The 26,386-nt window shown below is 40.6% G+C and overlaps 4 protein-coding genes across 6 annotated transcripts; 1 reads left to right on the top strand and 3 right to left on the bottom strand.

Annotated features, from left to right (window-relative positions):
* Positions 1-1,417: 1,417 nt before the first annotated feature.
* Positions 1,418-6,815, bottom strand: scdb (stearoyl-CoA desaturase b). Of its 2 annotated transcripts, none has more exons than XM_019366637.2 (5): positions 6,312-6,794; positions 4,641-4,771; positions 4,243-4,448; positions 3,319-3,551; positions 1,418-2,152 (listed from the first exon to the last, which is right to left on the bottom strand). In XM_019366637.2, the coding sequence occupies exons 1-5, from the start codon at positions 6,514-6,516 to the stop codon at positions 1,944-1,946; spliced, it is 984 nt and encodes a 327-aa protein (XP_019222182.1). In that variant the 5' UTR covers positions 6,517-6,794; the 3' UTR covers positions 1,418-1,943. The 2 variants fall into 2 exon arrangements, with proteins under 2 accessions (XP_019222182.1, XP_019222183.1); XM_019366638.2 differs by lacking the exon at positions 1,418-2,152 and adding an exon at positions 2,161-3,263 and having other exon boundaries at positions 3,298-3,551; positions 6,312-6,815.
* A 1,622-nt stretch (positions 6,816-8,437) lies between these two features.
* Positions 8,438-11,535, bottom strand: trmt2b (tRNA methyltransferase 2 homolog B). Its single transcript, XM_019366635.2, has 2 exons — positions 10,647-11,535; positions 8,438-9,180 (listed from the first exon to the last, which is right to left on the bottom strand). Exons 1-2 carry the CDS (start codon positions 11,499-11,501, stop codon positions 8,560-8,562), a joined length of 1,476 nt encoding a protein of 491 aa, XP_019222180.1. The 5' UTR covers positions 11,502-11,535; the 3' UTR covers positions 8,438-8,559.
* dnajb12a (DnaJ heat shock protein family (Hsp40) member B12a) lies at positions 11,487-19,911 on the top strand. Of its 2 annotated transcripts, none has more exons than XM_003451947.5 (9): positions 11,487-11,855; positions 12,206-12,383; positions 14,358-14,503; positions 14,590-14,760; positions 16,085-16,164; positions 16,287-16,396; positions 16,490-16,662; positions 17,409-17,551; positions 19,307-19,911. In XM_003451947.5, the coding sequence occupies exons 1-8, from the start codon at positions 11,723-11,725 to the stop codon at positions 17,528-17,530; spliced, it is 1,113 nt and encodes a 370-aa protein (XP_003451995.1). In that variant the 5' UTR covers positions 11,487-11,722; the 3' UTR covers positions 17,531-17,551; positions 19,307-19,911. The 2 variants fall into 2 exon arrangements, with proteins under 2 accessions (XP_003451995.1, XP_005456640.1); XM_005456583.4 differs by lacking the exon at positions 11,487-11,855 and adding an exon at positions 11,911-12,063.
* A 2,553-nt stretch (positions 19,912-22,464) lies between these two features.
* LOC100699412 (DNA damage-inducible transcript 4 protein) lies at positions 22,465-24,676 on the bottom strand. The gene is made up of 2 exons (XM_003451948.5): positions 23,559-24,676; positions 22,465-23,312 (listed from the first exon to the last, which is right to left on the bottom strand). The coding sequence occupies exons 1-2, from the start codon at positions 23,716-23,718 to the stop codon at positions 22,804-22,806; spliced, it is 669 nt and encodes a 222-aa protein (XP_003451996.1). The 5' UTR covers positions 23,719-24,676; the 3' UTR covers positions 22,465-22,803.
* Between the last annotated feature and the right edge of the window lie 1,710 nt (positions 24,677-26,386).

Raw genomic sequence — 26,386 nt, 5'->3', positions numbered from 1 at the left:
ATTTTTGTTTACTTGCCTGCTATATTTGAACAGCCACATTAAAGGTGGATTGTGACAGAGTGAAGGCCAAGCCACTGATCAGATATAGGACATTTGCATCGCTAATCCAGACGGCCCTTTCCTGACACTGGATAAAGGGTTATTCCCCAATAACCTCGTCTGACCTTTAGGTCCCTTTCCTTTATCTGAGGCAAGACTTTTGCGATCTTCTTGTGTGCAAATTGGGATTAGGGGGGGGGGGGGGGGGGGGGGGGGTGTCATTATGAGGGACTTCTGAGGGATGTTTTTGGATTAAGATTTAAAAAGAACTGACAAGTAAGATGAGATGAAATCAGGAACCATACTGTTGCCTTAGCTTTTTTTTTTGTTTTTGCTTCTCCAAACTACATTTATTTTTTCTTGTAAATGAATTGGTCCTTATTTGGCATTTCTATGACCACTCAAAGAGCTTCTTTCACCCTTTTTTTTTTACTCCAAGTCATATTCACCGAATCACATTCACACAAGCATTTTTTCTAACATTTGTATACACCCCACTGCATTGGGGGCAGCTCTGGGTTCAGTATATTGCCCAAAGAAAATTTCACATGCAGGCTCGAGTATCCGGGGATTGAATCACCAACCATTTGATGGACAAGCCACTCAACCTCCTGAGCCACAGCCACCTCAAACATAGAGTTCCTCATTTTTACATGTGGTCTCCCAACTAGGTACTAACCGGGCCCAATCCTGCTTAGCTTCCCAGATCAGATGAGAATGCTTAGGGTAGTATGACCATAAGCTACAACAAGAAGTTTGTTATTCCTTACCTGAAACAAACTTCTATAGGCCGGGACTTAAGTGTGTGAAGGATAGGGGGGAAAGCACATTTACTTGGATATAATGATCCAATATAACTTTATTTGTAAGTTAGATTAAATTCAGAGGTGTCCCACACAAATGCTGCCTTTGTCTCACAGCATGTTTGCCTGCATTTGGTCCCCCTGCCACAGTAAAAAAAGAACAATGTCAAAGTTTAATGGAGCAGACACGTAACGCTGCAAGCAATGTTCAGACCATATCTGAAAAGCATGTCAAATGTGTGACCTGGAGATGGATATGATCCAAACTCACACAGCTATCAGCAAAGATAAGGGATTTCTATAAAGGTCATTTTCACAGAATCCAATATGTGGCGCTGAAATGTAATACTTTATGTATTCGAGTTTTGGTTGGTTTTTTTGTTTTTTTTATTTAGTTTTCATTCACACAGTTCATGTTTTTGTCAAGTCATATTATCTTTTTTTTTATTTGATAAGTGCATAATCTTCTTGTCTAAAATAGCATTTTGATTAGCAACATATACTTAGCTGCTTTTGAGTGATTCTTAGTATAGTTAGTATAAAAATTTTTTTAAAAAAAACCCAAACAGCACTGGTTGTGATTCTTGCTTTTATTTAATTTTGTAATAGTTTTACAGTGTTCCAAAATTTTTTAAAAAGTGTCCTTTCTGGTGTGCAAAGAAATTGATGCGTGCTTAAGGTTCATACATACAAAAAACAACAATAAAAAAGTATCTGAAAATCAAGAACAAAGTGCGTTTATCAGTGTAGCAAATCATCCTTAAAAAGAGACTGATTTGGTTGTCTGCAGCTGGAGGAAAGAAGAAGGAGGTCTCTTGATTTTTGTAGCATCCTTAAGTGCAAATGGTGAGGTTGTCTTTAATCTCCAGTGGACTGATGGAAATCAATAAGGCAAATGTCAGCAGTAGAAATCATGAAGCTGATAACCCCATGCATCCATACAACAAACATTGTGTCCAACTGACTCTGCTCTCGAGGGTCTAAAAGTATTTTTTATGTTTTTAAAAGGAAAGAAGAAAAATACACAGATACACTAGATAAAAATCATCTTGAGAAGACCACCCGACGAGTAAAATGACACCGTCTTGATACAACGTTGTGTCACTTGCAGCTGTTTGACTCGTTGCTGCCGTCACCAGTTCGCTGCATGCGAGCAATGATTGTTTCTTTGGGAACCGTCTTTGGGTCTTTGGCCAAACCCAACAAGCACATGAGGTTTAAAAAGGCAGTGGTGAGGTTGAGTCTGCTGCCAAACTCACTTGCAGCATAGTCGCAGGGGAACGTATGGTGGTAGTTATGGAAGCCTTCTCCTGAAAAGCAAAAAGAAATTGACTTCAGAGCCATAACTTCAGTGACGAGGGCTGGTGATGATAACTCATCACAGAAAAGCAGTAGGAAGACAGACACTGGTTGAAGCATGTGAAGGATAATTTGATGCCGAGTACACTCGTTTTTCCATTTAAAAATCTTGAAAAATAAATAAATAAATACATACATACATACATACATACATACATCTGTAATTTACAAGCTACCAAAACAAAAAAAAAAAACAAAAAAAGCATCTACTTTCAGATTATATCGCACTGAAACTGGCACAAGATGAAACTGCATCCTGCATCTAAGCCTTCACAACTGTGCTGCACAGTTTTAATGCCATCAGGAATCTCAAGCTAATCAGACAACACACATTTGTCTGTTAAGCTAAGCACCTGTGATTAATATCCTTTTACTTGTGAAAACATTTTCTCATTATATTTATACCTTGATTACAATAAGTCTGGCACCTTCTAGGTCATTATGATCTTGACTTCGATGTTGTAAAGTCATTTGTCTGCACCATGGAAAAAACTCCGTGATCATCTCTCTCTTCTGTAGTCTTTCAGGCCTGTCACCGTTGTCGAGCTGGTCAGTACATTAGTTCTTACTAACATGCTAGATTTTTGATTTGGCCTCTCCTAATTTTTTTTTGTCCTCTGAGGTTTAGTTTTGGCTTTTCAGCCTATATCTCTTTGAACCTTAAATTGAGGGTTCAGCTAGAAGATATCAAACTGAAGTTAAACACTTGGAATCAGACTCCATAGCTTTTATGTGCTTAACTTTTAATGAAATAAGAGCAGGCCTCACCTGGCCTTATCAGTCAATTCTCCAATTAATTTAGATTCTCTGAAAATGGGAACCTGTGTACAAAAATGACTGCAATTCCCAAACAGTTAATGCAAAAATTGTCTGTTTAACCCACTGAATTCAAGCTGAAAGTCTGCATTTCAGCTTTTTGAAATCTGCTGTTGTGCTATATACACAGGTTAAATTAAGAAATTGTGACACTGTCCATACAGTTAAGGACCTGACTGCAAACAGTAACTTTAATGAATTGTAAAGAAAGAAAGAAAGAAAGAAAGAAAGAAAGAAAGAAAGAAAGAAAGAAAGAAAGAAAAAGAAAAAAAGAAAGAAAAAGAAAAAAAGAAAATCTTACCTATGGCACTGAAAGAAACAAACTTGTTTTCCCTTGGGTTGATGTTCTTGTTATAAGGTCTGTTGCCCCACATGTGTGCAGCACTGTTTACAAGCCAGGTGGCATTTAGGAGTGCAACATATCTCAGGAGCCCAGGGACAAAGCACCCCACAACCAAGGATTCACCCCAGAGGTACCAGGGAACCAGCATGGGCACAAGGAACCAGAAGACTAGCACAGACACCATGTAATGTCTGAAATAAATCATCAGATAGCATCTCATGCATCTATTCTTACTTGGCTACAATTTGTTTGCGATGAACAATTTTTTTGGACTAGTTTCAAAGACGCACAAACTCTGAATGGTAATTGGACAAATTCTTACATAGCACTTTTCTACTCTCCCGGAGGACTCAAAGCACTTATACATGTCTCACCCATTCATTCAGCACTTTGTTTTTTACTTTTCTATGCTTAAGTGCTTTCTATGTAACATCCACATACATACTTGGGTTAGTATCTTTTCCAAGGCAGGCAGACTAGAGCAGCCAGGGATCAATCAAACATAGCATGAAGAGCACCAACATCATCATTATTAGGGCAACAGCTTCCTCAGTACCTCTGACCAGGTCACTGACTATCATTAGCAGTGTAAATGTTTACTAGTGACCAACAAGTTAACATTACTGAATCAATTCAAGGCCAAACTCACTTTTCAACATTGTTTTGCAGCAATCAAGCTCAGAAACAGTAATAAAGTATGTCTGTGTAGGTTCTCAGTCATCCAGGTCATGGTACTCTAAGGAGCTTGGAAAGAAAGCAACTGGACTACCAATAAAGTATGAGGTGCATTATTGCACGCTGTGGCTTGTTGTTGATTGAATGAGTCTTGCATAACTGTACTTTTTTATTACCCAAATCAGTGTCTGCATAAGGCTTGCTCACCGTTTCTGGAACATAACCACTTTATCTGTCGTCAGGTCAGACAGGTTGAGTTGCTGTTTCTTTTCAGCGCAGTCAGGATGTTCTTGGACCAGGAGCCAACCAATGTGGGAGAAGAAAAATCCCCGTGAGGCATTGTGGGGGTCTGCGTCTGTGCCTACATATTTGTGGTGGAGGTGATGGTCCCTCACCCAGTCATATATGTTCTTCTGCATACACATAGACAGGGAGAAGGCATGAAGTATATCTCAGACTTTGGATTTTATTTCATGTACAAGTGTTCAAAAAAAGCATCACATCCGCAAAATTAAAAAGTGCAAATATTTCATCTTATTTCAAAAGTGTACCTGCAGCTGAGCTATAAAAGGGGAGAACATGTAACACGCTTAAATCTTCTTTACCTGAAATGCCATGGAGTTGGCAAAGGCAAGAAAGACTTGCAGAGGAAAGGAGGCCTTGTAGGATCTGTGGCTCCATAATCTGTGTGCGCCAGCAGTCACACCAAGACCACTGAAGACGTAGCAAAATGCAGCTGGAAAGGAAAAATAATTTGATTCATGAGAGCAGAGTCAGTTGTAAAGTGTGTTCTTTTTATAAAATGACAGGCTCAGCTCGGGATTTGAAATTTGTCTAATTGATTGCCATCGGTCTTCTGGGAAAGATGCCCACTGATGGCAGAACTTAAAATTCCAGTCTATGCACCTGTAGTTCTTATCATAACACTTTGGCTACGTTCACACTGCAGGCGAAAGCGCATCAAATCCGATTTTTTTGACCCTATGCGACCCATATCCGATCATGGTATGGCAGTGTGAACGGCACAAATCCGATATTTTCAAATCCGATCTGGGTCACTTTCGTATGTGGTACTGAATCCGATACATATCTGATGTTTTAGAAAGCGACTGCTGTGTGAACGGTCATGTCGCATTAAATCCGTCTTTTACGTCACTGACACAAGACAGACGCCAATCAGCGCCGGAGAAGCGCCCGAGAAGACATCGCGAACGCTTCCTGGCCATCCAGTGTAGATGTCAGTGAAACTGTTGGGAAGACAACGTGAACATTTTATTTGTACTGTATAATATGCAGATTCTGACAGAAATCTGCAACTATCCTTTGAAGCACCGCTCCTCTAAAACACCAATAAGGATAATTATTAGGTTATTTACATTATTATGTAAATAACAAAATAACTTAAAGCAAAAATTGGGAAACGTCAAGTCCGAAGTCTTTATATTAAGGGCCATTAGTCAAACAATATTGTTTGCTCTGGGTCTAAACAGCGCGTTGTGTGTGACATCTTCTTTTGCGCATGCGGGCCGCTTTGAGCGTTCACACTAGAGCGTGTTTGCTGTCGCATTTTATTTGTAGTGTGAACAAGCAGACAAAAAAATCGGATTTGATCAAAAAATCGGAATTGAGCAATAAGACCTGCAGTGTGAACGTAGCCTTTGGTTCATAGAAGAGTCATCTTTGCAGGCAGATGGGACAGTGGGGACGTGCAGGCCTACCCTCACACTTTTTGGCTACGTTCACACTGCAGGCGAAAGCGCATCAAATCCGATTTTTTCGCCCCTATGCGACCCGTATCCGATCTTCTAAAACTGATGAATGCCACGCCGTTTACAATCAGATGCCCATTTGAACACTGATTACCTTCGTCTTCCATAGTGGAAAAAATGTTCGACTCACCATTGCAAAGGGAGGGTAAACTCATGTAGGTCAACAAAGTTGAGATTGGTTAGAAATTTAAAAAGAAAAAGCACTTGATTAACAGATCAGCAAGTGTGAACACCTCTGTAAAAGCAGTAGCCAAATACTTTTCCCGTGTGGGATTACATTGCATGTTTTTAAATGGCCATTCAGTTATTTAAAACGTGGCAGGTTGGCTTCCTTTTTTATGATATTTAGTTTAAAGATATGCAGATATTGTCTTTTTATCATGTGCCAGAGGTTACTTTTTCATAACACTTTACCCTGAAATTTATAAAGCTAGAGAGGATCAGCCTCCGTTATTCCCATATGTAATCGTACAACCAAGCATGCCCCTGGATTTCCTGAATACTCACTCCATGCAAGGGTTGAAGGCGATGCGGAGGGAATGAGAATCAGTCCGTAAAGTGCTCCCAGATGTAGGAGGCTAAACGCTATGATTTTGCTCCATCTTAAGACTGTCGGCGGTTTCCATGGTTTCTCTTTATAGGTAAAGTCAATAGCATCATCTACCGTACTTGAGTCTGTCCTCGCATCTCCGTTTTGCTTCTTGTCAGTCATTTTTCATTTTTTGCAAAGAGGACCCTGTCATAGCACCTCGAAAACTAGACAGACAGATGTGATCAGTAAAACGCGCACACAGTCTCCAGCTACAGCGCCGAGCTCCGATCGTGCAGACACTCTTATTCTTTTGTTTGTCGTTCACCGCTTAGGTTACACTAGTCATTTTAATTAGTAACTTATTATGATGATGAGAGGGGAGGGTCCACGTTAGACTACGGTGATTGAGGTCCCCTTTACTGGATTGTTGCCATCTGCGTGGGGTGGGATAGTAATAGGGGAAGCTGGATGCCTGTTAGCTGTATTTGAAGCCTGCCTGTGAGACTGTGCAATCTCTGCAGGACAGGGGTGGGGGTACTCCGGGCCTCAAGGGCCGGTCTCCTGCAGGTTTTAGATGTGTCCTTGATCCAACACAGCTGATTTAAATGGCTAAATTACCTCCTCAAAATGTTTTGAGGTTCTCCAGAGGCCTGGTAATGAACTAATTCAGGTGTGTTAACCCAGGGTGATATCTAAAACCTGCAGGACACCGGCCCTTGAGGCCTGGAGTTTTTCACCCCTAATGCAGGGTCTAAGTATCGCCTCATGTTACCACACTGATCATAGTCAAAATGCAATACTAGTCAAATTTAAAAAAAAATGTTAGCGCATATAATTTCCACCCGTAAAACCATACCTGTTTTGGGGGTTATCTCATTGTTGCCGTTCTACTGTGTCTGTTGTTAATTTAATGTTTAACTGTCTTGATGCTGTTCATGAAATTAAAGGATTGAAAGGTATTACTTTATTTATTTGAGTAAATACCAAAGTCCATGGATTTGTGTGTGTTACTTTATGTGTGTTACTTTCCATTAATTAATTAATTAATTGTAATTGTATTAATTAATTAATTAATTGGGGGGGGGGGGGGGGGGGGTACCTCAAACATGCACTATGAAAAATGTCTGAACCTTTTTGTGCTCATTATCACATCTACTTTATAGGCTGTACCACGCATTAACAGAAGTTGATTCAAAGTGCTTCAAAGACATGGACATTTGCATGTGAGGTCTACAAAAAAAACAGTTTCATAATACATGAAAACCTGGAAAGTGTACTTTGCTGCATTAATTAATTATTTTGGAAAGTGTTTAAAAAAAATCATAGTGATTTACTGTCATTAAAATGCGTAAGAATGTGCAAACTGATGATTCATTGTGATGATGACACATTGCTCTCCCCTACATTAAATAGTATCGGTGATACTGATGCTTTTATAGTTTCAAAGTATCAGTACTGACAGTGGCAATACTGGCACTGCATGTTCTGTACTTGATGTCCAATTAATACAAACATTTGTAACATGGCACAGTATCAATTGAGATTGTGTGTGTGTCTTTTGGTCTATGTTGAGCTGGACACCAACTAGGAACAGAACAAGTAAATATTTGGTTGTTTTCAGGTTTGTATCTTGAAGCAAAAGTTCAGCTTCTGATGTGAGTATGGTGGTTAGGCTGCAAATGGAAACACGCAACAGAAGGTGGTCTTTTGTCTATAAGAACAGTGATAATAAAAGGGCCCAGACACCTGTCAGGAGAGCTGCAAGACCTCCTCCTATAAGGACTTTGGTAAAGCACAATCTGTCAGAGCAGAGTAATAACCCCTCCAGTGCTGTATTTAGAGGTGTCACTCTAGGTCTGCTTAGTCTGATAATGTGAAATCAACAATGTCGATCACCATTAAAATTAGGATTTTTCCACTTTTTAGTTTTCAGCATTTAACGTGAATATATCTGGGTACTGACTGTTGGATATTCATCTTTCTAATATTTTATAAACCAATAATTACTCCAAAACAACGGCACATTAGCTGATTAATAATCTGAACAGTAACTTCTGGCACTGGTAGTACAGAGTCCTGAAAGCAAACAAGTGAGAACACGTGGGTCAACCATGAGTATAGGATGTGCAACGATTTATTTTATCATCTAGAATACATTACATCATTATTCCTCTGCTTACAAGCTTTCAGGGTTAAGGCCAACCTTTGAACAAAAGATATTTGCTACCTCTCGAAAAGCATCACCACTTCACAATGAGGAGTATGCGGGAACATGTCAACGGGCACAGCCAGAGTTGGTGAAAATGCTTCTCCTGTGAGTTTCTTCTGTGAGTTAGGATCACAGCAAAGTTCCTTGAAGTTCCTCATAGCTTCTCCGTCTGGTTTACAAGAAACGTAGACCAGCCTGCGGATAGCCGGTTGGTTTCGCAAAGCTCGGACAACCCTGTGGTGGAGGCCGGCTCGAGCAGGATTTACCACGACTGTAAGGCCTCTGCCTGCGAAGCTCAGCTGAGATATAAGGCCAGGAAGCACAGCTTCTGCCTTCCCAGAGATAAACTCACAGTTTAACACATTATTGAGAGCTGCGTTGTGTTTAGCATCTTCCACTGCCTGTTCTATGAGCTCTATACCGATAATTTTGTCCACTCTGGGAGAAATAGTGATTCCCATGGCACCCGTCCCACAGCACACATCTAGAAGAGTGCCACCAGCTTTTGTTTGTCCTCCATCCTGCTCAGTGTTTGGGACACAAAGGTCTCTCACTGTGGCATAGAGGACTTCAGCAGCTGCCTGGTTCACCTGGAAAAAGGCGTCGGCCGAGATGCGGAACTTGAAGCCCAGTATCTGAGAATCACAAGATGACAGAGGAGCAATGAAAAAAACAATCATAAGGTAAAAACACATTAAACAGTAGCTACCCACTCTTCTCTATTGCCTAAATAAATTCAATGTTTATGAGGATGGTTTTATAAGTAAAGCTAATGTAATTGTTTTACAACCAACATGAAGGTGTATTACTGCCACCTGCTTGGCTAGAGTGGTGGTACAAGACTCCAAAATGCAAGCCTGCAAGGGATGCAATGGCTGTACAAACAAAAACACAGTTTTATATTTCATTGCTAAGTTTGAGTAATGACTCCTGTCTCGCTTTCTTTTTTAAAGAGACAGGGCCCCCTGGTGGGCCACGAAGATACTGCAGGTGGGCCACAGTAATAACAGAAACTCAGTTTAAGTATATTCAAGTATCCTAAGTTTATTACAAATATATGAAAATATACTTATTTATATAAAAAGTGAAACAAAACTGGTAATATTAGGTGGTTAAGTTGTGATATTAGTCATTACTCTGACCTAAAGTTACAGCTCTTGTATTGACATTTCTGTCTCCCAGTGGCAGTCGGGTCACACTCTGGCCTTAACACCTTGTGTATGACTGCGTAACATTAGGAATTTATAGACAACAGTCTGTGTTGTTTATGTTATTTAATAAAGTTGTCAATGAAATACATCTCATTCTCTTGTATTTTAATTTGGGCAAAGATCCGTTGGATTTTCTGGTTTTGAATGAGACACAGTACTCTTGGCTTTGGGAATGGCCGACTTACATTTTAGTCATACATGTTCCACTGCTTCCCTGTCATGGGTTTGTGACATTATTCCGTGATGTATCTTGTGGGGGGTTTTCCCAGTACTTCCACAGCTGTAAATAAGCTGAATTTCCTGCATGGCCTATTCTTAACCTCAAAAATATTATTTCTTCCCTTCTGCTTCTCCCTATTGCCTCACTATGATAACTTTGCTATTACAATTAATGCTCTTACATGCCTCATTTACATGTCCTTAGATCCATCTGTATTTATTCTAAATAGTCTTAGTATACATTACTGCGCAAAAGTCTCGAGCCAACCCTAATTTCTTCATATTTTGCTAGGAAAATATGTGCAGCGACTTACTGAAACATGCACAAACATACACTCGTGTGGTTATAAAAGTGCAAGTACTGAATGATGTGCAGCTCTGCATGAGACAACTGACACCAGCTTTCAGTAATGTTTTTCCAATATTCTCCAATTCTTTTGTGTGGGAATGGATCATGTTAAGCCATTATACAGCCAAGAGAATAAAAGAATAACAGATTTGCAACACTTTATTTAAATGTAAGTGTTTAAATGTGCACATTTACCTATTTTTGTTTCCTATTTTGGCAGTGAATCTGAATTAAAATGTACATGAAATTATTCATGACAGCAAGCACTTGAACAATGTCTCAAGTCTGTGGACAAGGGATTATTAAATCTCTGTGAGGTTACCTCCTCATTTATGTGTGGCTGACCATACAGAAGCTGGTAGGGAGATTGCTCATGGGTGCACCGAGTCATGCTGCTCTCCTGGAAGTACAGCGAGTCCAGCTGACAGACCGATCCAGGACCCTGCGTGAAGTAATCCACCAATTCTGCCTTATGGACGGCCACTTCTGCTCGGGTGAGGCTCTGTGGGTGAAAGTACACGATGGCCATGGTGCGGCCCTCTTTATTGGTCCTCACTGTGATCTCTCTCCAGTGACCCCCGGTGTGGAACAGCAGGCAGGGCTCCAGTGAGGACAGGCGGATGAAGTCTTGGTAGCACCTGGCCACTAGTTTGTGCTTCTGTGGCATGTTGAGCAGGTGGTCTCCGCTGACACAGACGATGTTCCCCTTCCTGCCTGTGCCCACGTAAAATCCAACCGTCTTCGGATTGCCATCCACTCCTCTGTTGACTGAAAATGTGGACTTGTTGCGGTAGCCATCTCTCACTGGTGAGGGCAGAACAGGCAACACAGGAAAGCTGAGTTTATCCCTGACAGGTGAGTCACCAGAAAGATGCCCAGAGAGCTGGGACAGGATCTTCTCCTGATTCTGTTGCTTGAGCTCAAGCTGCTTATCATAACTCAGCCTCCACAGAGGGGTGACCACATCTGCCAGCCTCTCCTCCCATGACACATCATCAGTCCATGAGGGTGGTTTCTTCTCCTTACCTTTCCTCCATCGCTTCTTTGATTTTGGGTTCCCCTGTTCGGTTACAATAGTGCCATTCGCTAGAAACCGCGGAAAGGTTTTCCTCAAGTAACGCAAAAGGTCACGTTTGACAAATATAACTGACTTGCTGCGTGCAGCTACCAAGGCCATTTTCTACTTTTGAAAAACTTGCTACTATGGCCGAGGGTCCTGCAGGAGGATTAGCGCATTGTAACATATAAGGCACACGGCAAAAGACTTTACCAGGTGTTCATGAAGCACATGCTGTAGGTTCAAAGAAACTCCTCTGACGTCTTATTTACCGGACAGATAAGCTTGCTGTCGACATCCCCCTGCGTCCCAGGGCAAGTAAACATTTCCGCTGTGTCGCGATGGACTCAAACAAGGACGAAGCGGAGCGGTGCATTAAAATAGCCCTAAATGCAGTCAGTAACAACCAGCCGGATAAAGCCAGAAAGTTCCTGGAGAAGGCACAACGCCTGTTTCCGACAGAGCAAGCCAAAAGTACGTCGAATAAACGCCTGTTTGGGAAGTGATTGTTTGTTTTTTTTAAATCATGGGTGCTAGGCCGTCGCTGTGAAACCGAAGCAGCTAACGCTAGCATTAACGTTACACCAGCTGCTAGCTGACACTGGTATTTGTAGTTTTTCCAGCCTAGAGTCGCGTTTCTCCTAATACGTTTGGTTTCTTCAACATAGTGGACGATTAGTCGGTATTCGCAATTTTATCCCTTATAGAGTGGTCTTCGTAGCAGCTAGGATGCTAACAAGTAGTTAACCGTGGTAGGATTAACCACATAGGAAACGTGAACTCGGGTGGCAACCGTCGATAATGTCTCCTCTGTCTTTTCACAGACTTACTGGAGTCTTTAGCGCAGAATGGAAAGCCTCCGGAGGAGAACGGCAGTCATGTGAACGGAGAAGGACCCGCTATGAGACACCGCGGCGGCAGAGAGGAGCCCGATGTGTCCGCACAAGCGACGACGGACTCGGGAAAGTCCTACACAGCCGAGCAGCTGGAGGCCGTTAAAAAGTCAGTTCGCGTTTATGTGCTCCCTTTGTTGCAGTGAAAATGTTGGGAGTGTAAAGGAGATGGTAGAGCTGGCTGATGTCGATGTCACTAGACGTTTATCAAAAAGTCAGCGTGATTATAGTGAATATACGCTACCCGACCAGCTGTTGAAATCCAGCAAAATGCAAGGATTTCAACAGCCACTGACATGGCAGCAACCCAATGCATTTAGTTATGTAGACATGTCCAAGACGACCCCTTTAAGTGCAACCTGAGCAGGAGAATAGGGAAGACGTGTGGTTTAAGGGACTTTTGAATGTGGAGTGGTTTTAGGTGCCAGGCAGGCTGGTCTCAGTATTTCAGAAACTGCTGATCTACTGAGCTTGAGTGTGATTGAGATTGGCTAGACTTCTTCCAGCAGTAACTCAAATAACCTCTCATTAAAATCAAGGTATGCTGAAGAGCATTTCTATAGGCTGAACGCATCGAACCGACACCATCGAGGTGTCACTCCTGTCAGCTAAGAACAGGAAACTGAGGCCAAGATTCACACAGTCTCCCCAAAATTGGCCAGAATAAAATTGGTAAAAATGCTGTTTGGTGTGATGAATCTCAGCATTTGGATGCTAGGGTCAAAATTTGGCATAAACTGCACGGATTTAACCTGCCTTGTATCAACAGTTCAGGCTCTTCATTGTGGTGAAATTTTGTGGGGCATATTTTCATGGCATGCTCTGGCCTCCTTAGAACCAATTGAGCATCCTTTAAATGCCACACCCTGCCTGAGTGTTGTTGCTAACCATGCCCATGCTTTTATGACCACAGACCACAAAGCTCACATCATCTCAAAGTAGTCTCACAGTGAGTTCACTGTACTCAAATGATCGCCAGCTCTCTATCCGATAGAGCACTTTTGGGATGTGGAGAAACGGGAGAGTCACATCATGGATGTACAGCCAGCAGATCTGCAGCAACTTTGATGCTGTCATGTAAATATGGAACAAAATCTATGAGGAATGTTTTCCAGAATTTTGTTGAACCCATGCTGTAAAAGAATTAAGGCACCTCTGAAGGCAAAAAGACATCCCATTCAGCAAGGTGGCCCTCATAAAGTGTGCAGTGACTGTATTTCAAACATCACTCAGTCCAGCAGATTTAGTTGACCAATAGGTCAACAGGTTTAGGTTTAGGTTTAGGATGACAAGATATCATTACTACTGGGATGTGATGACCACATTATCTAATCCATCTGAATCACATGGCTCCAGACTTAGTAGTTCCTTTTTATCAATGCTGACATGTTTTTTTTACAGTTGCAAAACAGTGACGTCAAACAGATGTCCTCTACACACCCAAGTGACGTGCAAATCTGTTTCCCCCCTCTACAGAAAATTGATCTAGAATCAATAAGAGAAGTGATAAAAGTATTGGACCCATAAGCAGTGTCAGTAATTGCACCGGTGTCAATATCGGTCCCTAAAGATGACAAAGCAGGTAGAAATGATGGTTCATGTAAAGTTAAAGTAGTTAGATCTGAAGAGAGAGAGAGCTCAAACTGGGGATGTGAATGTTGTAAATATTTTTTATTATTATTATTCAAGGAAATAAGCATCATAAAATCCACATAGTGTAAACATTCTTTCAGTAATGTGCAGACGATTTTAAAATGGTCAGTACTGTGCACAGTATTAAGCCTTGAAGTTGTACTAGTAGTTATACTAGATTACTTACCATATTTTTGGGCACTGTGTTCCTGTTATAGAGGGCAAAACACTCTCAGAAATCTAATAAAATTGCACTATTTGAATTCAGAATACAGAGACTAATCATGGTTGCCTCATACATTAAATGGGGCGTGTCATTACTTGCATTTTTTTTTTTTTTTTTTAAGACTCGGGGTCACATCTCTGTAGCTCTAACTACATATTGTGTTTGTAGTGTTTTATTTATCATGTGCAGTCTGCTAACAATCTCTGCTCTCTTTTTTTCCTGAAGGATTAAGAGCTGTAAAGATTACTATCAAATCCTAGGAGTGGAAAAGACTGCATCTGAGGAGGACCTTAAAAAGGCTTACAGAAAGCTCGCTCTGAAATTTCACCCAGATAAAAATCACGCACCAGGAGCCACGGAAGCATTTAAAGGTAAATTAAAAGTTATTTATGGGGAAGACGTGGACACAAAGATTTAGAAAGTGCATAACGGTGGCAATCTTCTGTGTGTCTTGCAGCTATTGGTAATGCATATGCTGTTCTGAGTAACGCTGAGAAACGAAGGCAGTACGACCAGTATGGTGAGGAGAGAACGCACCCGAGCAGACACAGACACCATCATGAGTTTGAAGCAGATATCTCACCCGAGGACCTCTTTAACATGTTCTTTGGTGGAGGCTTTCCAACAAGTAAGTAGAGCTCAAAGGAATAATAACATCCCAGTAAAGATGTTTGGCGTGTTTTGATACACTCTTATCAAAGCAAGCAAGGGATCTTAGAAATTCTGCACAACACGAGAGTCAGCTAGTGGTTATTACATAACCATAATATGTAATCTTACCTCACATCTGGCAGTTTTACAAAGCAGCTTCCCAGATTACCTTTCTGAATGCAGAAAGATAATCACTCCAGACTGAAAGCCAGCATATTCAGCTGGTTTTAGATGCTTACATGTGTTAGAAATGCGCTGAGTTGAAAGGTTTGAAAAACTCTTGGTAATCATTGAGGATCATGTCGCCTTCACCATTGTCTGTCCTTACCACCAAAGTGTCTGTATGGAGGCAGTGAAGGGAAGAACCTGCAAACCAGCTTATTGTGTGAATCTACGCATTTGTTGACCATGCATCATTTTCATCCTCCACAACAAGAAAATGCAGGCTGACGCCAGCACAAACAGACTTGGGTACATCTTTATAGCACTGCTGCTTTATCATTTAGCATATGAAGAGTTTGGAGTTTGGGGAGGTTTTTGCCTTCAGAGACCCTCCTGGGAGGGTTTTTTAAAACCAGCACAAACGTGTTCCTGTTTAGTTCTCCAAAATCCCAACTGCACTGTGCTTGATGTCGATGACACTGTGTTGAGTGGGCTGTAACAAGGAAGGGGGAGACAGCAGCATTCATGAGGAATGGGAATTGCAAAAAACCCATCAAAGGCCACAAAGCACAGCACGAAAAGCACAAACAGCAGCTGCAGTGGACACTCGGATTCACATCAGCTCTTTGTGTGTTATTACTTCAGCTTGCTTACAGACCAAGAAGAGCACAAGCAAGAGTAGCCCCCAGACCGGTTGTACCACATATTTTTGACACTGCCCCCATCCTTCAACAGACGCTTTCTGCAGGTAGCGGGCTTCCGTAACTGCCCGCAGACTGCCAACAAGCTACTGTTACTGATTCATCACTTCACCATAAATGTGGTCGGCTCCTCTGTAATGTTTAGTTATGTGGTAGTTGATTGCTCAAGAGTTGCTTTCTCTGACTTTCTCTGTAATTGTTGCTCAAGTTGTGTTGCAGTATAATTAGGAGAGATGGTGTCATGAACACCAGACTGGTTTCACCAAATAACATGGTTCCTTGGACCAATTTTTGTTAAAAATAACAGAACATCCTTCTCTGTGGTTGAGCATGAGAATGCCATAAATGATTAGGCAGAAAGTTTAACTGTGCTTTGGTCTGAATTTTACATATCTAAGAGGCGCAGTTTTATAATCATGATGTGTTCGAATTTTCCAGGTAACGTACATGTTTACAGAAATGGAAGAATGCACTTTGCACACCATAATAGGCAAGAAAGACGAGAACAACAGAGAGATGTGAGTACAAGCTTAAACCTTCTAAGACCTTCAATATACTTGATATTTATACCACCTGATTTAGTGTCTGATCTGTGGTTAAAAACTAATCAGTCTATTTTTGTTTTTTTCTCTCTTCACAGGGAGGTCTGGCTCTGTTTGTCCAGCTGATGCCCATCTTAATCCTCATCATTGTTTCAGCTCTCAGTCAGATGATGGTCACCCAGCCGCCATACAGCCTTAGCTACCGCCCGTAAGTGGTGCATTGGTTAATGAGCTTTAATGAGGTTGTGCAAAAGTGTCTGAACATCTGTCACACTCTCAGTTATACATTTTTCTATACCAGGTCAGCAGGACATATCCACAAAAGGCATACATCAAGCCTGAAGGTGCCTTTTTATGTGGGAGAACGTTTCAATGAGGAATATTCTGGAAATATGCTGAAGACTGTGGAGAGAAGTGTAGAAGAAGACTACATCTCCAATCTACGAAACAACTGTTGGAAGGAGAAGCAGCAGAGTGAGTTTACAGCATCAGCTATGATTATTATTCAGTTTTACATTGCCAGAGTTTAAATATTTGAAGTAATTATTTGTTTCAAAATCTGATGCAAAACAAGAAGAAAACTGGAACATTTTCATATTTTTAGGGTGGAATTATTCTTTTTTTCTTCAAATTTGGCTTTAAAGATTAACTATTATTGTTTACATTTCATTTTGTTTTCTTCATTGAATATTGTCACCTTGTAGTGCTTGAGCTTGTTTGGTTAACATCCCAAGTTCTTTAAAACGGCGTCCAACTGAGCAATTTAACACCAGTATAAAAAATAGATGTAGCCACCATGACGTCACCTGGAGGTCGGAGGATTCCTGTTTTGCAGCCTTGAGTTGAGCTGTTATTGCTGCCTTGGTGTTTTGAAACCGGGCGCATCCTGTGTGAAAGCAAGGACACTATACGACCCTGTATTATCCTCTTTAACTCCGAATGGGATCGTAGTTTACAAAATGAACTTCAGGCTTTATTCAGTAAGATTTTAGCCTAGCAATTGAGGTAATCAAGTCATCAGAAAAGTATTTACTGGGATGACAGAGCAGGAGAACCAGACCTGGAGGAAAGCTCCCCCTGCTGGCTGTTGGGAGTTGGCCTCGCACTTCAAACCAGGAGCCTAAATCCATATTTTATTCTATGTTTAACACTTAAGTTCTGCCTGATTTTGAACCAGTTGATGTGAATTGTACTGACAAATTCTCTTCTTGTACTTTCAGAGGAAGGCTTACTGTATCGTGCTCGTTACTTCGGGGATTCTGAGTTGTACCAGAGAGCACAGAGGATGGGGACTCCCAGCTGTTCCAGACTATCTGAGATTCAAGTCATATTGGATGGCTAGAAAACACTTCTGCACATATGGGTACGTTGCTGGCTGTGGCATACAGTATGAGTGCTACAGGATGCCGTATATGGACTGGAAAGAATTCAGTTTTTGCATGTTTTATCTGACACATCCTCCGTTACTCCAGCTACCCAGAATGCTGTTTTAAATTTATTTTTATTATCTTACAAGAATCAGTCAGTACACCTGTTTTTGCGTGCCTTGATAATCGATAGGGATGGGTACCGGTGTTCTGACATAAACGGTAGTAACCAGACCGAAAAGCAGCGCACATTTCAGTGCTTTATTTTGGTGCTTTTTTTTTTCCTGAGCCAATTCTAGCCAATCATTTTACGTTTCCGAGGATAGTAGGCGGGGCCAGGTACGTACGTTCTTTTAGAGCAGAGCTACAGATTAAAAATGCCCAAGGCGAAGCGGTCAAAAGTCTGGCTGTACTTCACAGCAAAAGATGCAAACTCAGCAGCCTGCAACAAGTGCTTTAAGCTGATACTGTGATACTGTCAAAGGAGGTAACACCTCGAATCTGATGAAACACCTGGCGACGCATAGCGTTTTTTTTTAAAGCCGAGAAATGCGCCGTGTTTGATAGCTTGCTGCAAGACCTCACACCGTGCACATCTACTGCGGGTGTGGTGCCTGTTATCGAACCCGGAGTTAGCAACATCCCCCAAAAACCCGAAGAGTAGAGTCCTGGCCCCTAGCCCTGTCAGCGTAGCAGAAATGATGACGGATGATGATGGCAGCAGCAGCCGTTCTCCTCTGCGTGAGTAGCTTAATGTTGTTCGTGTGTAATTAACGTTGAGTACGCTAACCACATTATTACATTAATGCATGTAAGGTGAACTAGCAAACACCGTCGTAGTTACATGCGGCTGTCTTCTTGTTTGATGGCAGATACTCCCTTCACCCTGGCCAAAAAGGCTAAAATGACCAAAGAAAAAGTGGAAAACAGTTAAACATGAGAGGTTTTTGGACAAAGTTTGTGTTTTTTCCATTGTTTAAGCACTGCTTCCAGCCAAGAGTGAGACCATATATGCCCTATAGCTGCAGAAAAGGCTAACATTGTTATCTTTTTACAAGAAAGACAGCTGAACATGAGAGGTTTTTGGACCAATTTTGTGTTCTCCATTCTTTAAGCACCGGTTTGAGCACCGTTTAAGCACCGGCACCATTTCAAAAGTACCGGTTTGGCACCGGTATCGGATAAAACCTAAACGATACCCATCCCTAATAATCGAGCTGTGTCAGGGACTGATACCAGATATTCAAGAGCAGGGATGTCAAATTCATTTTACATCACAGGCCACATACAGCCCAGGATGAGTGACACTCTTCTTCCTGTCAGTGTAAAGAAGTTTAACTACCCCTTTATTCCCTAAGATGTCTTAATATAAGGAAAACAAGTGCAATTTAAACAATGTGTCTCGGTTTTTCTACATGGTAAAAAAAAAAAAAAGCTCCTGCAGTAAATGAAAGAAATCTGTCTTTGACTGTGATTGTTTAGCCATATTGAGCTAAGGAAATAACTTTCCACCTTTAAAGTAGGAACTACAATTCAAAGAGAGTGACCAGGTGTAAAGTAACAGTAGCTGGTTTGGTGAAAACATGCAAAATTATCTGTATAATTTAACCTTTCCACTCATGGTGAATGTTACTGAGTAATAGTGATAATGAATGATATTTTTAAGAAACTTAAATATATATAACATTTAAGTGATTATCCTGTGATATGAATGGCTGTATAACTGTGATTTATTCTCTTGGTTTTCTCAGGTTCGTCAGTACTTGAATCTAATTAGAAGAAATCGGTCGGAGCCCACTCAAATTTGACCACATTTCTGCAGCAAACCAAGAGAATCAAAAAATGCCTTACGTGTAGTGGGCAGCAGACCTCATCAGGGAACCTCTCTGCGCCTCGGTGTAGATTGACTTCCTGTAGAACTGTGAGAAGCTTTGAGTTCACTGCTGACATTGTCTTACTAGAATCTTTACAGTGGTGAGAGTCGGCCGGGTAGTCGTGCTGAAAAGTAAGAGCATTGTTGTCGGTACGCAAAGCTACTAAGATTAGCTTCCTCTGTCCCAATCGTTTTCTTTTCCTTAAATATTTTGAAAAACCCGATGGCCTTCTCGTAGACGGATGTCTGAGCCACTCACAAGGAAAGCGTGTAATTTTTGTAGTTTTACCAATGTAAATATTCATTTTACTTTTAACAGTGCAGGGGTTATTGAAGTCATTTACAATGTTAAGTGGATTTGCTTGTAGCCTGTTGGATCATAATTACTGTAAACTGTTGCACAAATGAAAGTAAACCATATTTATTAAATTAACATGCTAAAATTGTATAAAAGTTTCTTTGAATTAAAATTGTCCAATGATTGACTGGTGTACGTCTTATGTTTTACATCATACGTACACATACACACACTCCAAATTCCAAATTCAAACTTTACACTATGTGTAAGTCAGGGTATAAAAGAGCGTTTCTGAGTGTGCCTAATAAATGCAGCGTTCACAGGAAACTGGAATCACAGTTCAAAAGCTTTAAAATTTTAATTTTTAATTTTCAGTTATTTCTCCAAGTTTACAGTTTTGACATCCTCGTTGGATTTTCTATAGTAGCTGCTTAAACTGTGTGCTGCAGTGTATGAGGTAGATATGGGAGTGAGAATGATGACCTATAGCATCACAATATCCCCGTTTTGGTATTTGCTGTTTCTCTGATGGCATAATGTTATTCCAGGATCATCACAGCAACTGATCAGTCATGCTGTTTGTGACTTTGGTGGGAAAGCTGGGACAAATGCCACAGAAACGCTTAAAAGCTGGACGTAAAAGGCCTTCGGGAATCAGTAACCGGCTTTCAGCTGGTTGTGGTGGGTGAACGGACGAGTTTTGCTCTGGGAAAGTAGAGATTTGTGTCCTGTGTGTTTTGGGGTTTTGTTTTGTTTTTTTAAAAAGGCAAAAAGTCAGTGCTGAATTTTTATTTTAGACGTCTTGCTTCACTATACTTTAAGGTTTCAGTTGCACTTCGGTTAGCATTTGGAAACAACTGTGGTTTGTTTTTTTCCATGTTTACTGTTCCTAGGAAAGCTTTTTTTGGGAGTTGGACGGCCTGAAGGCAAACTTCTCACATGTGTAGGAAAAGGTGACACATCTGCTTCGTGACGCATTCACTTCATGTGAATCATCACACTTTGTCCCGCCGGTTTACACCTTGTCTAATGTTGGCTTTAGGTTGAGACACAAGATAAGTTGGTTCCAATGAGAGTTTAATTATGATGTACAGTGCTGCGTAAAAGTATTGAGCCTCTCCTTGTTTCTTCATATTTTTCCAGAGAAATTGATGCAAACACACATGGAAATATGGTATATAAAAGCAAAAACAGAGTTTGTACATTTCTAACAAGCTTCAAAGTCAATTTTTGGTGTGGCCACTTTTAAACTTAAACACAGCCTGAGCTTTTACCAAACTTTCTTGTCATTTCTTTAAGTAGTTCAAAGCTCTTCTTTGGTTGTTGACTGCTTTTTTGTTATGTTCTCTGTCAAAATGATCCCAAACTGCTTCGGCAAAGTTGAAGTCCAGTATCTGGGGAGGCCAATCCATGAATGATTGATGGAGTGCTCCATTGTGTGGAATAATATGCTTTTTCTGTATTCGGAGTGTGTTTGGGATCATTGTCATGCTGAAAAATGAAGTCGCTGACTGATTAATAACTATTTGAAGGGCCAGATACATCTCTCAGGTCTTTCAGAATCTGTTCATCTGCTGGAGCTTTTTCAGGCCTGTTACTTTTCCAGATTTTTAATTTTCTAAGGCCACATTTCACACCACGCTGTGATACGCCAGGAATTTGGCTTTTTGGGAATCAGCTTGTTGTTACAAAAATACAGTTTTATGCTCGTCGAACTATGGTAACTTTGTTTGGGTTTTTTGGTAGGTTCAACTAAAGGTTTGTCCCTCGGTTAAGTGCCTTTCTTATGCTTGAACGATGTCAAAGAAAAACTTTCAAAGATTTTTAGTAAACCTGGCAAACTAATGTATAAAGTTGTTGGAAGCAAAATATTTTTAAAAATGACGCATTCCTCAAGACTTTTGAATATTACTGTTGAACATTCACACATTTCCTATGATAATCTCACTTTAATTTTACTGGTGTCTGCCAGTTTCCCCTGTTATCTTTAAGGTTTCTTCTTCAAGATAAGTTGGTTAACTTAATTAACTACACCTGTTGACTAATCCACTCCATGTAGAGCAGGGATGTCAAACAAATTTGACATTGTGGGCCACACACAGCCCACTTTGATCTTAAGTGGGCCGAACCAGTGAAACACCTTTCTGTCGGTGTAAAGTTTAACTACACATGTAAGCCATAAGATATTTTAATATAAGGAAACAAGTGAAGTTTCAACATTATAGCTCAGTTTTACTACATGATAAAAAAATTCAATTGCAAGAAATAAATGCGTAAAATTATAGAGAAAGTTCTGCTCATTGCGCAGACTGTCCTGTGATTACAAATTAAAAAACTGACAATGTTTCTTCTTTGTTTTTTGTCTTTTTTTTTTAACTGACCCCACACTTTCTGTGATTTATGTACTTACGGTAATTACTTTGGTGTAGAATGGCCAAGGGGGAGGTAGAGTCTAAAATTGATATCTTCCTTCACATTTCCCATGCCATCCAGAGGCCAGAGTGGAGTCTTTGGTGGGCAATTCTGGACTCCGGGCCTCATGTTTAACACCCCTGATGTCAAGTCATTAAGTACTGACTACTCTAAGAAAACTGCTGTTACAGCAGTAACATAATTGAATGGTTGGTGCAAGAGAAATAAAATACTGCTGCTTTACTGTTTTGTCTCAGCCTGCAGTACAAAGCATGCATGAATTTGTGTGGCTATGGGACACAGCCAGATAAAACTCACACAAAAAGTTAATAAAAAAATAATTTATTCTCTCATGTTAAAAAAAATACAAAACGAGTGTCCGTTGGTATATTTCAATGTCACATACATAAGGCATTCCGTTATAGATGTGGCTTCACATTCACAGGAATGAAACTGACCCATGTGCAAACACTAATCTTCACTGCACCCACATGAGTAGCTGCTATGAGACAAAGGTAGTTCAGTATTAACCCCGTCATACATCATCACAGACAGGTCATCGTTGTTATGTCTCGACAGTGCTTTTGTTAAGACTTTGCATTAATTAGCAGCTTCGTTACAGTTTCTTTAGAGTTCAGCTTATCAGAGACAGGAGTGCTCAGCGATCAGCACTCCTCAACCAGCAGTGCGGCTGAACTGTACAGTTTCCTCTTGATAGCCCTGAAACTCGTGCTCAGCTTCAGGGTGTCGTGGTGCTTCGGAGACGTTGAGGATGTCTGTGCTGGTTTGCTACTTTTGAAGAGCTTCTGAACTTTTGGCCACAGTCCACTGGACTCCACCCTCAGCACCAGTGTCACATGGAAAGTTGGGACCAGGGATGGATCTACTGCTATTTGATCCACAGTACATGGGGAGCCCTGTTCCCCCATGTCAACGCACAGGTCGATGAGTGCTCCCCTGAGACCACAAGGCTCTATCGCGGCCAAGTGGAGCAGCTCTTGGCTGATATTGTGTAGCAGGCAGTCAGGGAGGATGAGTTTGGAGCAATCCAAGCTGGTGTGCGATGCATCACTGAGACTATGTGAAATGGCAGTCACAACGTCTGCAGCCAAGGTCTCCTCCAGAGGATAGAAGAAGGAGCTGATGTCTAACTCTGACAGATCTGTCATAGATCCTGAAACAAAGCAGTAGCTACAAGTTAGTAAGGAATATATAGCAGTGTGGGATTCACCTTTCTTTTCTTTTTTTAGTTTTCTAATCATTAAACAAAGTGGAAGAAAGATTGAAAAGCATATTTTCTTTGTACTTTAAGACTTCATTCTCTCTTGTTCTCTGTTTCACTTTCCAAAATGCATTTAAACAATCAGAAAATATATATATATATTCTTGAACAGTGTTAGTTCAATCAAATGACACTTACCAGATTCACTCCTGCAGTATTGATCTTCTGTCACCCTCTGATTGTGTCCCTTCAGCTCTGTCAGCTTGTGAAGCAAACTGCTCCAGGACAGCCGCTGTGAGCCCCTGTCCTCTGATGGAGATGGAGGAAAACTACCGTCCAGAGACTGATTGCAAGACATCCTTAAAAACTAAAAAAATTAAAGTGTTTTTTAAAAAGTGCTATTGTATCCTCGGATGGTGGCCCCGTCCCTTGAACCAGACCAGCTGGAAGACCTCTGCAACAATGGAACAAAGCCTTAAATACCCACGAAAAGAACACCCCGCCCATCGCATTTTTCCACCAATGAGGATTCAGCTCACGTCCTCAGCATTCTGCCTTGCCTGGTAACACTGCTGATCCCTTTGATGATGAGGCAAAGCCCCCTCTGCCGGTATTGCAGCAACAGCCCGACCCTCATCCTGCATACGCGCAGAAATTCCTGCTCTTTCTACCTTTTTTACTCCTCTATTTGTTAGTCATGTTAAAGGTAAAGTAAATATTGCCACACAAATCCCACTAAACGAAAAAGAAAAACCCGCCCAACAGAAATTTCACACGAAAGCCCAGAGGAAAAGACGATGACTGTACAATTGTTGAAAGATCGATTCCTGTGAATGACATGGGGGACACGTCTCGCACGTAGACCTCGTTTGTTTCCGTCAAATGGCCAGAAAGAGTGCTGACCATTAACTTTACAGCTTTTGTTTTAAACAGAGCCCCTGGGAATAATTTATAAACGTTTAAAAGTCTCTTCAGCAGGGGCCAAACCTAAACTCAAACTAAACTTTTACAGGCAGTTTCTCAGGCATGAAGTAAGCCCAGTCGACATTACTGGCACAAAAAAAACAGCCTATGAATACCAGATTTTTTAAAGGGGGCGTTGTAGTGATCATAGCCTACATCTTATTATTTTTAATGAGTTTTATTTTCCCCTCTGCACAGCCTCATAGTTTCCTTTTCTTTTATGATAATTTTGTTTTAAAGTTTCTAGTCTTATAATATAAACCCGATTACCAAAAAAAGTTGGAGCACTGTGTAAAACAGAATGCATGGAGTCAAAACTCCTAAAACCATACTATTCGCAATAAAACATAGAAAACATTTATTAATTTATTATTTTATTAAAATGTTATCTCATCCTGAGTTTGATGGCAGCAAAAATTGTAAAAAAAAAAAAAAAAAAAAAGTTATGCAAAAAAGAAACAGGTGGTGGAACATTTTAACTAATTAAGTTAATTGGCAATAAGTCAACAATAGATTGGATATTTAAAAGAGTTTGTATAAAGTAAAGATGGGTAGAGGTTCACCAATCTGTACAAAAATAATCTGCATTTACAAATTGTGGAACAATTTCAGAACAATATTGGTGAAGGTAAAATTGTAAAGATTTTAAATATCATCTAAAAAACACAATATCATCAAAAGATTCTGAAAATCTGGAGGAATCTCTGTGCGCAGTCAGTATTGGATGCTAGTCTTTGGGCACTCAGGCAGTATTGCATTAAAAACAGACATGATTCTGTCATGGAAGTCATTGCATCAGCTCAGAGACACTTCCAGAAATCATTATCTGTGTACACATGTCACGCTATTCCCAAATCTAGGTTAAAGCTCTGTCATGCAAAGAGGAAGCCATGTGCCAACATGATCTGGAAATGCCACCGCCCTCTCTGAGCCAAAGCTAAGTTAAACTGGACTGAGGAAAAATGGGAAAGTGGAAAACTGTTCTGTGGTTTACACAAGTTTAAAGTTATACACAGGTTTTAGCAACATTTGCTCCATCCAGCTGATGTCTTTTCCAGGACCCACACATCCTAGATCTATTACAACAACATGGCTTTGAAGTAGAAGAGTCCGGGTGCTGAACTGCCTTCAGTTCAATACAACAAAAATACAAGAAGATCCACGACTGTTCAGCACATGGAATTTATATCAGGCAAGTGTGTGTGTGAGTGGAGGAACAGTCCTTTCCCAGAAGTCCAGCAGCTCCTCTCCCCAGTTCCTAGACATTTATGGAGTGTTGTTAAAAGGGGAGGGGATGCTACACAGCCTAAAACATGGCCCTGTCCCACCTTTTTTCACATTTGTTGCTGCCATTTTCTCAGCTTAACCAGTTGATACGTCCCTGTGCTCTTCTGTGAATAAAATATGGGTGTATGAGATCTGAAAATCATTCTGTTTTTATTTACATTTTACACAGCTTAGACATGCTAGTTTTCCCTTTTTAAATGTTAGTTTTTTTCAGTCAGTCAATAAGCTTTAGTGACAGATTGGTGTCACAGCTTTATGACCATGTTGTTCACTTAAATGCTTTAATAAATGACTAGAAAGTGTGCTATTCTCAGAGACCCAAAGTTTAAGAAAAATCTTGCACAACTCTGACTCATGATTTCTAACAGGGAGGCTTTACCATCCCCCACTGCTGCAAATGCCTCCAGACCTGTTTACAATAGTAGGTATTTGCTCTCCAACCTAAGGTCTTAAGCTTCTGTGTCCATTCATGCCACTTATTTTATGGGGATTGTAGGTTACTTACATCCCATTCTGGGTACTGACCGTCTCTTTGACTTGGTTTGTTGTAATAAAATCCCAAAGAAGCACAGAAAAGTACTAGTATAATTTTGAAAACTACCACTTTCTTTACACTGAAGTGAAGCCTAGTTGATAAAACTATGTAAAAACAAAAGTATATCACATGTAAAATATATATTCAAATTGACTATATAAATGAACATTTGAGGAAATTATAACAATACAATATTAAAAAAAAAGTTAATATCTGATTCAGTTTACCTGACAGGTTCTTG

This window comes from Oreochromis niloticus, linkage group LG13 (genome assembly GCF_001858045.2).
Source record: "Oreochromis niloticus isolate F11D_XX linkage group LG13, O_niloticus_UMD_NMBU, whole genome shotgun sequence".
Classification (NCBI taxonomy): Eukaryota; Metazoa; Chordata; class Actinopteri; order Cichliformes; family Cichlidae; genus Oreochromis; species Oreochromis niloticus.
The sequence above is the reverse complement of the archived record's forward strand: the minus strand, read 5'-3'. Positions and strand labels throughout refer to the sequence as shown.

Coding starts and splice junctions, on each gene's coding strand:
- scdb (XM_019366637.2), bottom strand. CDS start 6,516: ATGACTGACAAGAAGCAAAACGGAGATGCGAGGACAGACTCAAGTACG. Junction 4,772..6,311: donor GCCTTCAACCCTTGCATGGA/GTGAGTATTCAG, acceptor TTTCCTTTCCAG/CTGCATTTTGCTACGTCTTC. Junction 2,153..3,318: donor TGTTTCTTTCAGTGCCATAG/GTAAGATTTTCT, acceptor TTTGCTTTTCAG/GAGAAGGCTTCCATAACTAC.
- trmt2b (XM_019366635.2), bottom strand. CDS start 11,501: ATGGCCTTGGTAGCTGCACGCAGCAAGTCAGTTATATTTGTCAAACGT. Junction 9,181..10,646: donor AGCCACACATAAATGAGGAG/GTAACCTCACAG, acceptor TGTGATTCTCAG/ATACTGGGCTTCAAGTTCCG.
- dnajb12a (XM_003451947.5), top strand. CDS start 11,723: ATGGACTCAAACAAGGACGAAGCGGAGCGGTGCATTAAAATAGCCCTA. Junction 11,856..12,205: donor TCCGACAGAGCAAGCCAAAA/GTACGTCGAATA, acceptor GTCTTTTCACAG/ACTTACTGGAGTCTTTAGCG. Junction 14,504..14,589: donor AGCCACGGAAGCATTTAAAG/GTAAATTAAAAG, acceptor TGTGTCTTGCAG/CTATTGGTAATGCATATGCT.
- LOC100699412 (XM_003451948.5), bottom strand. CDS start 23,718: ATGTCTTGCAATCAGTCTCTGGACGGTAGTTTTCCTCCATCTCCATCA. Junction 23,313..23,558: donor ATACTGCAGGAGTGAATCTG/GTAAGTGTCATT, acceptor GCTTTGTTTCAG/GATCTATGACAGATCTGTCA.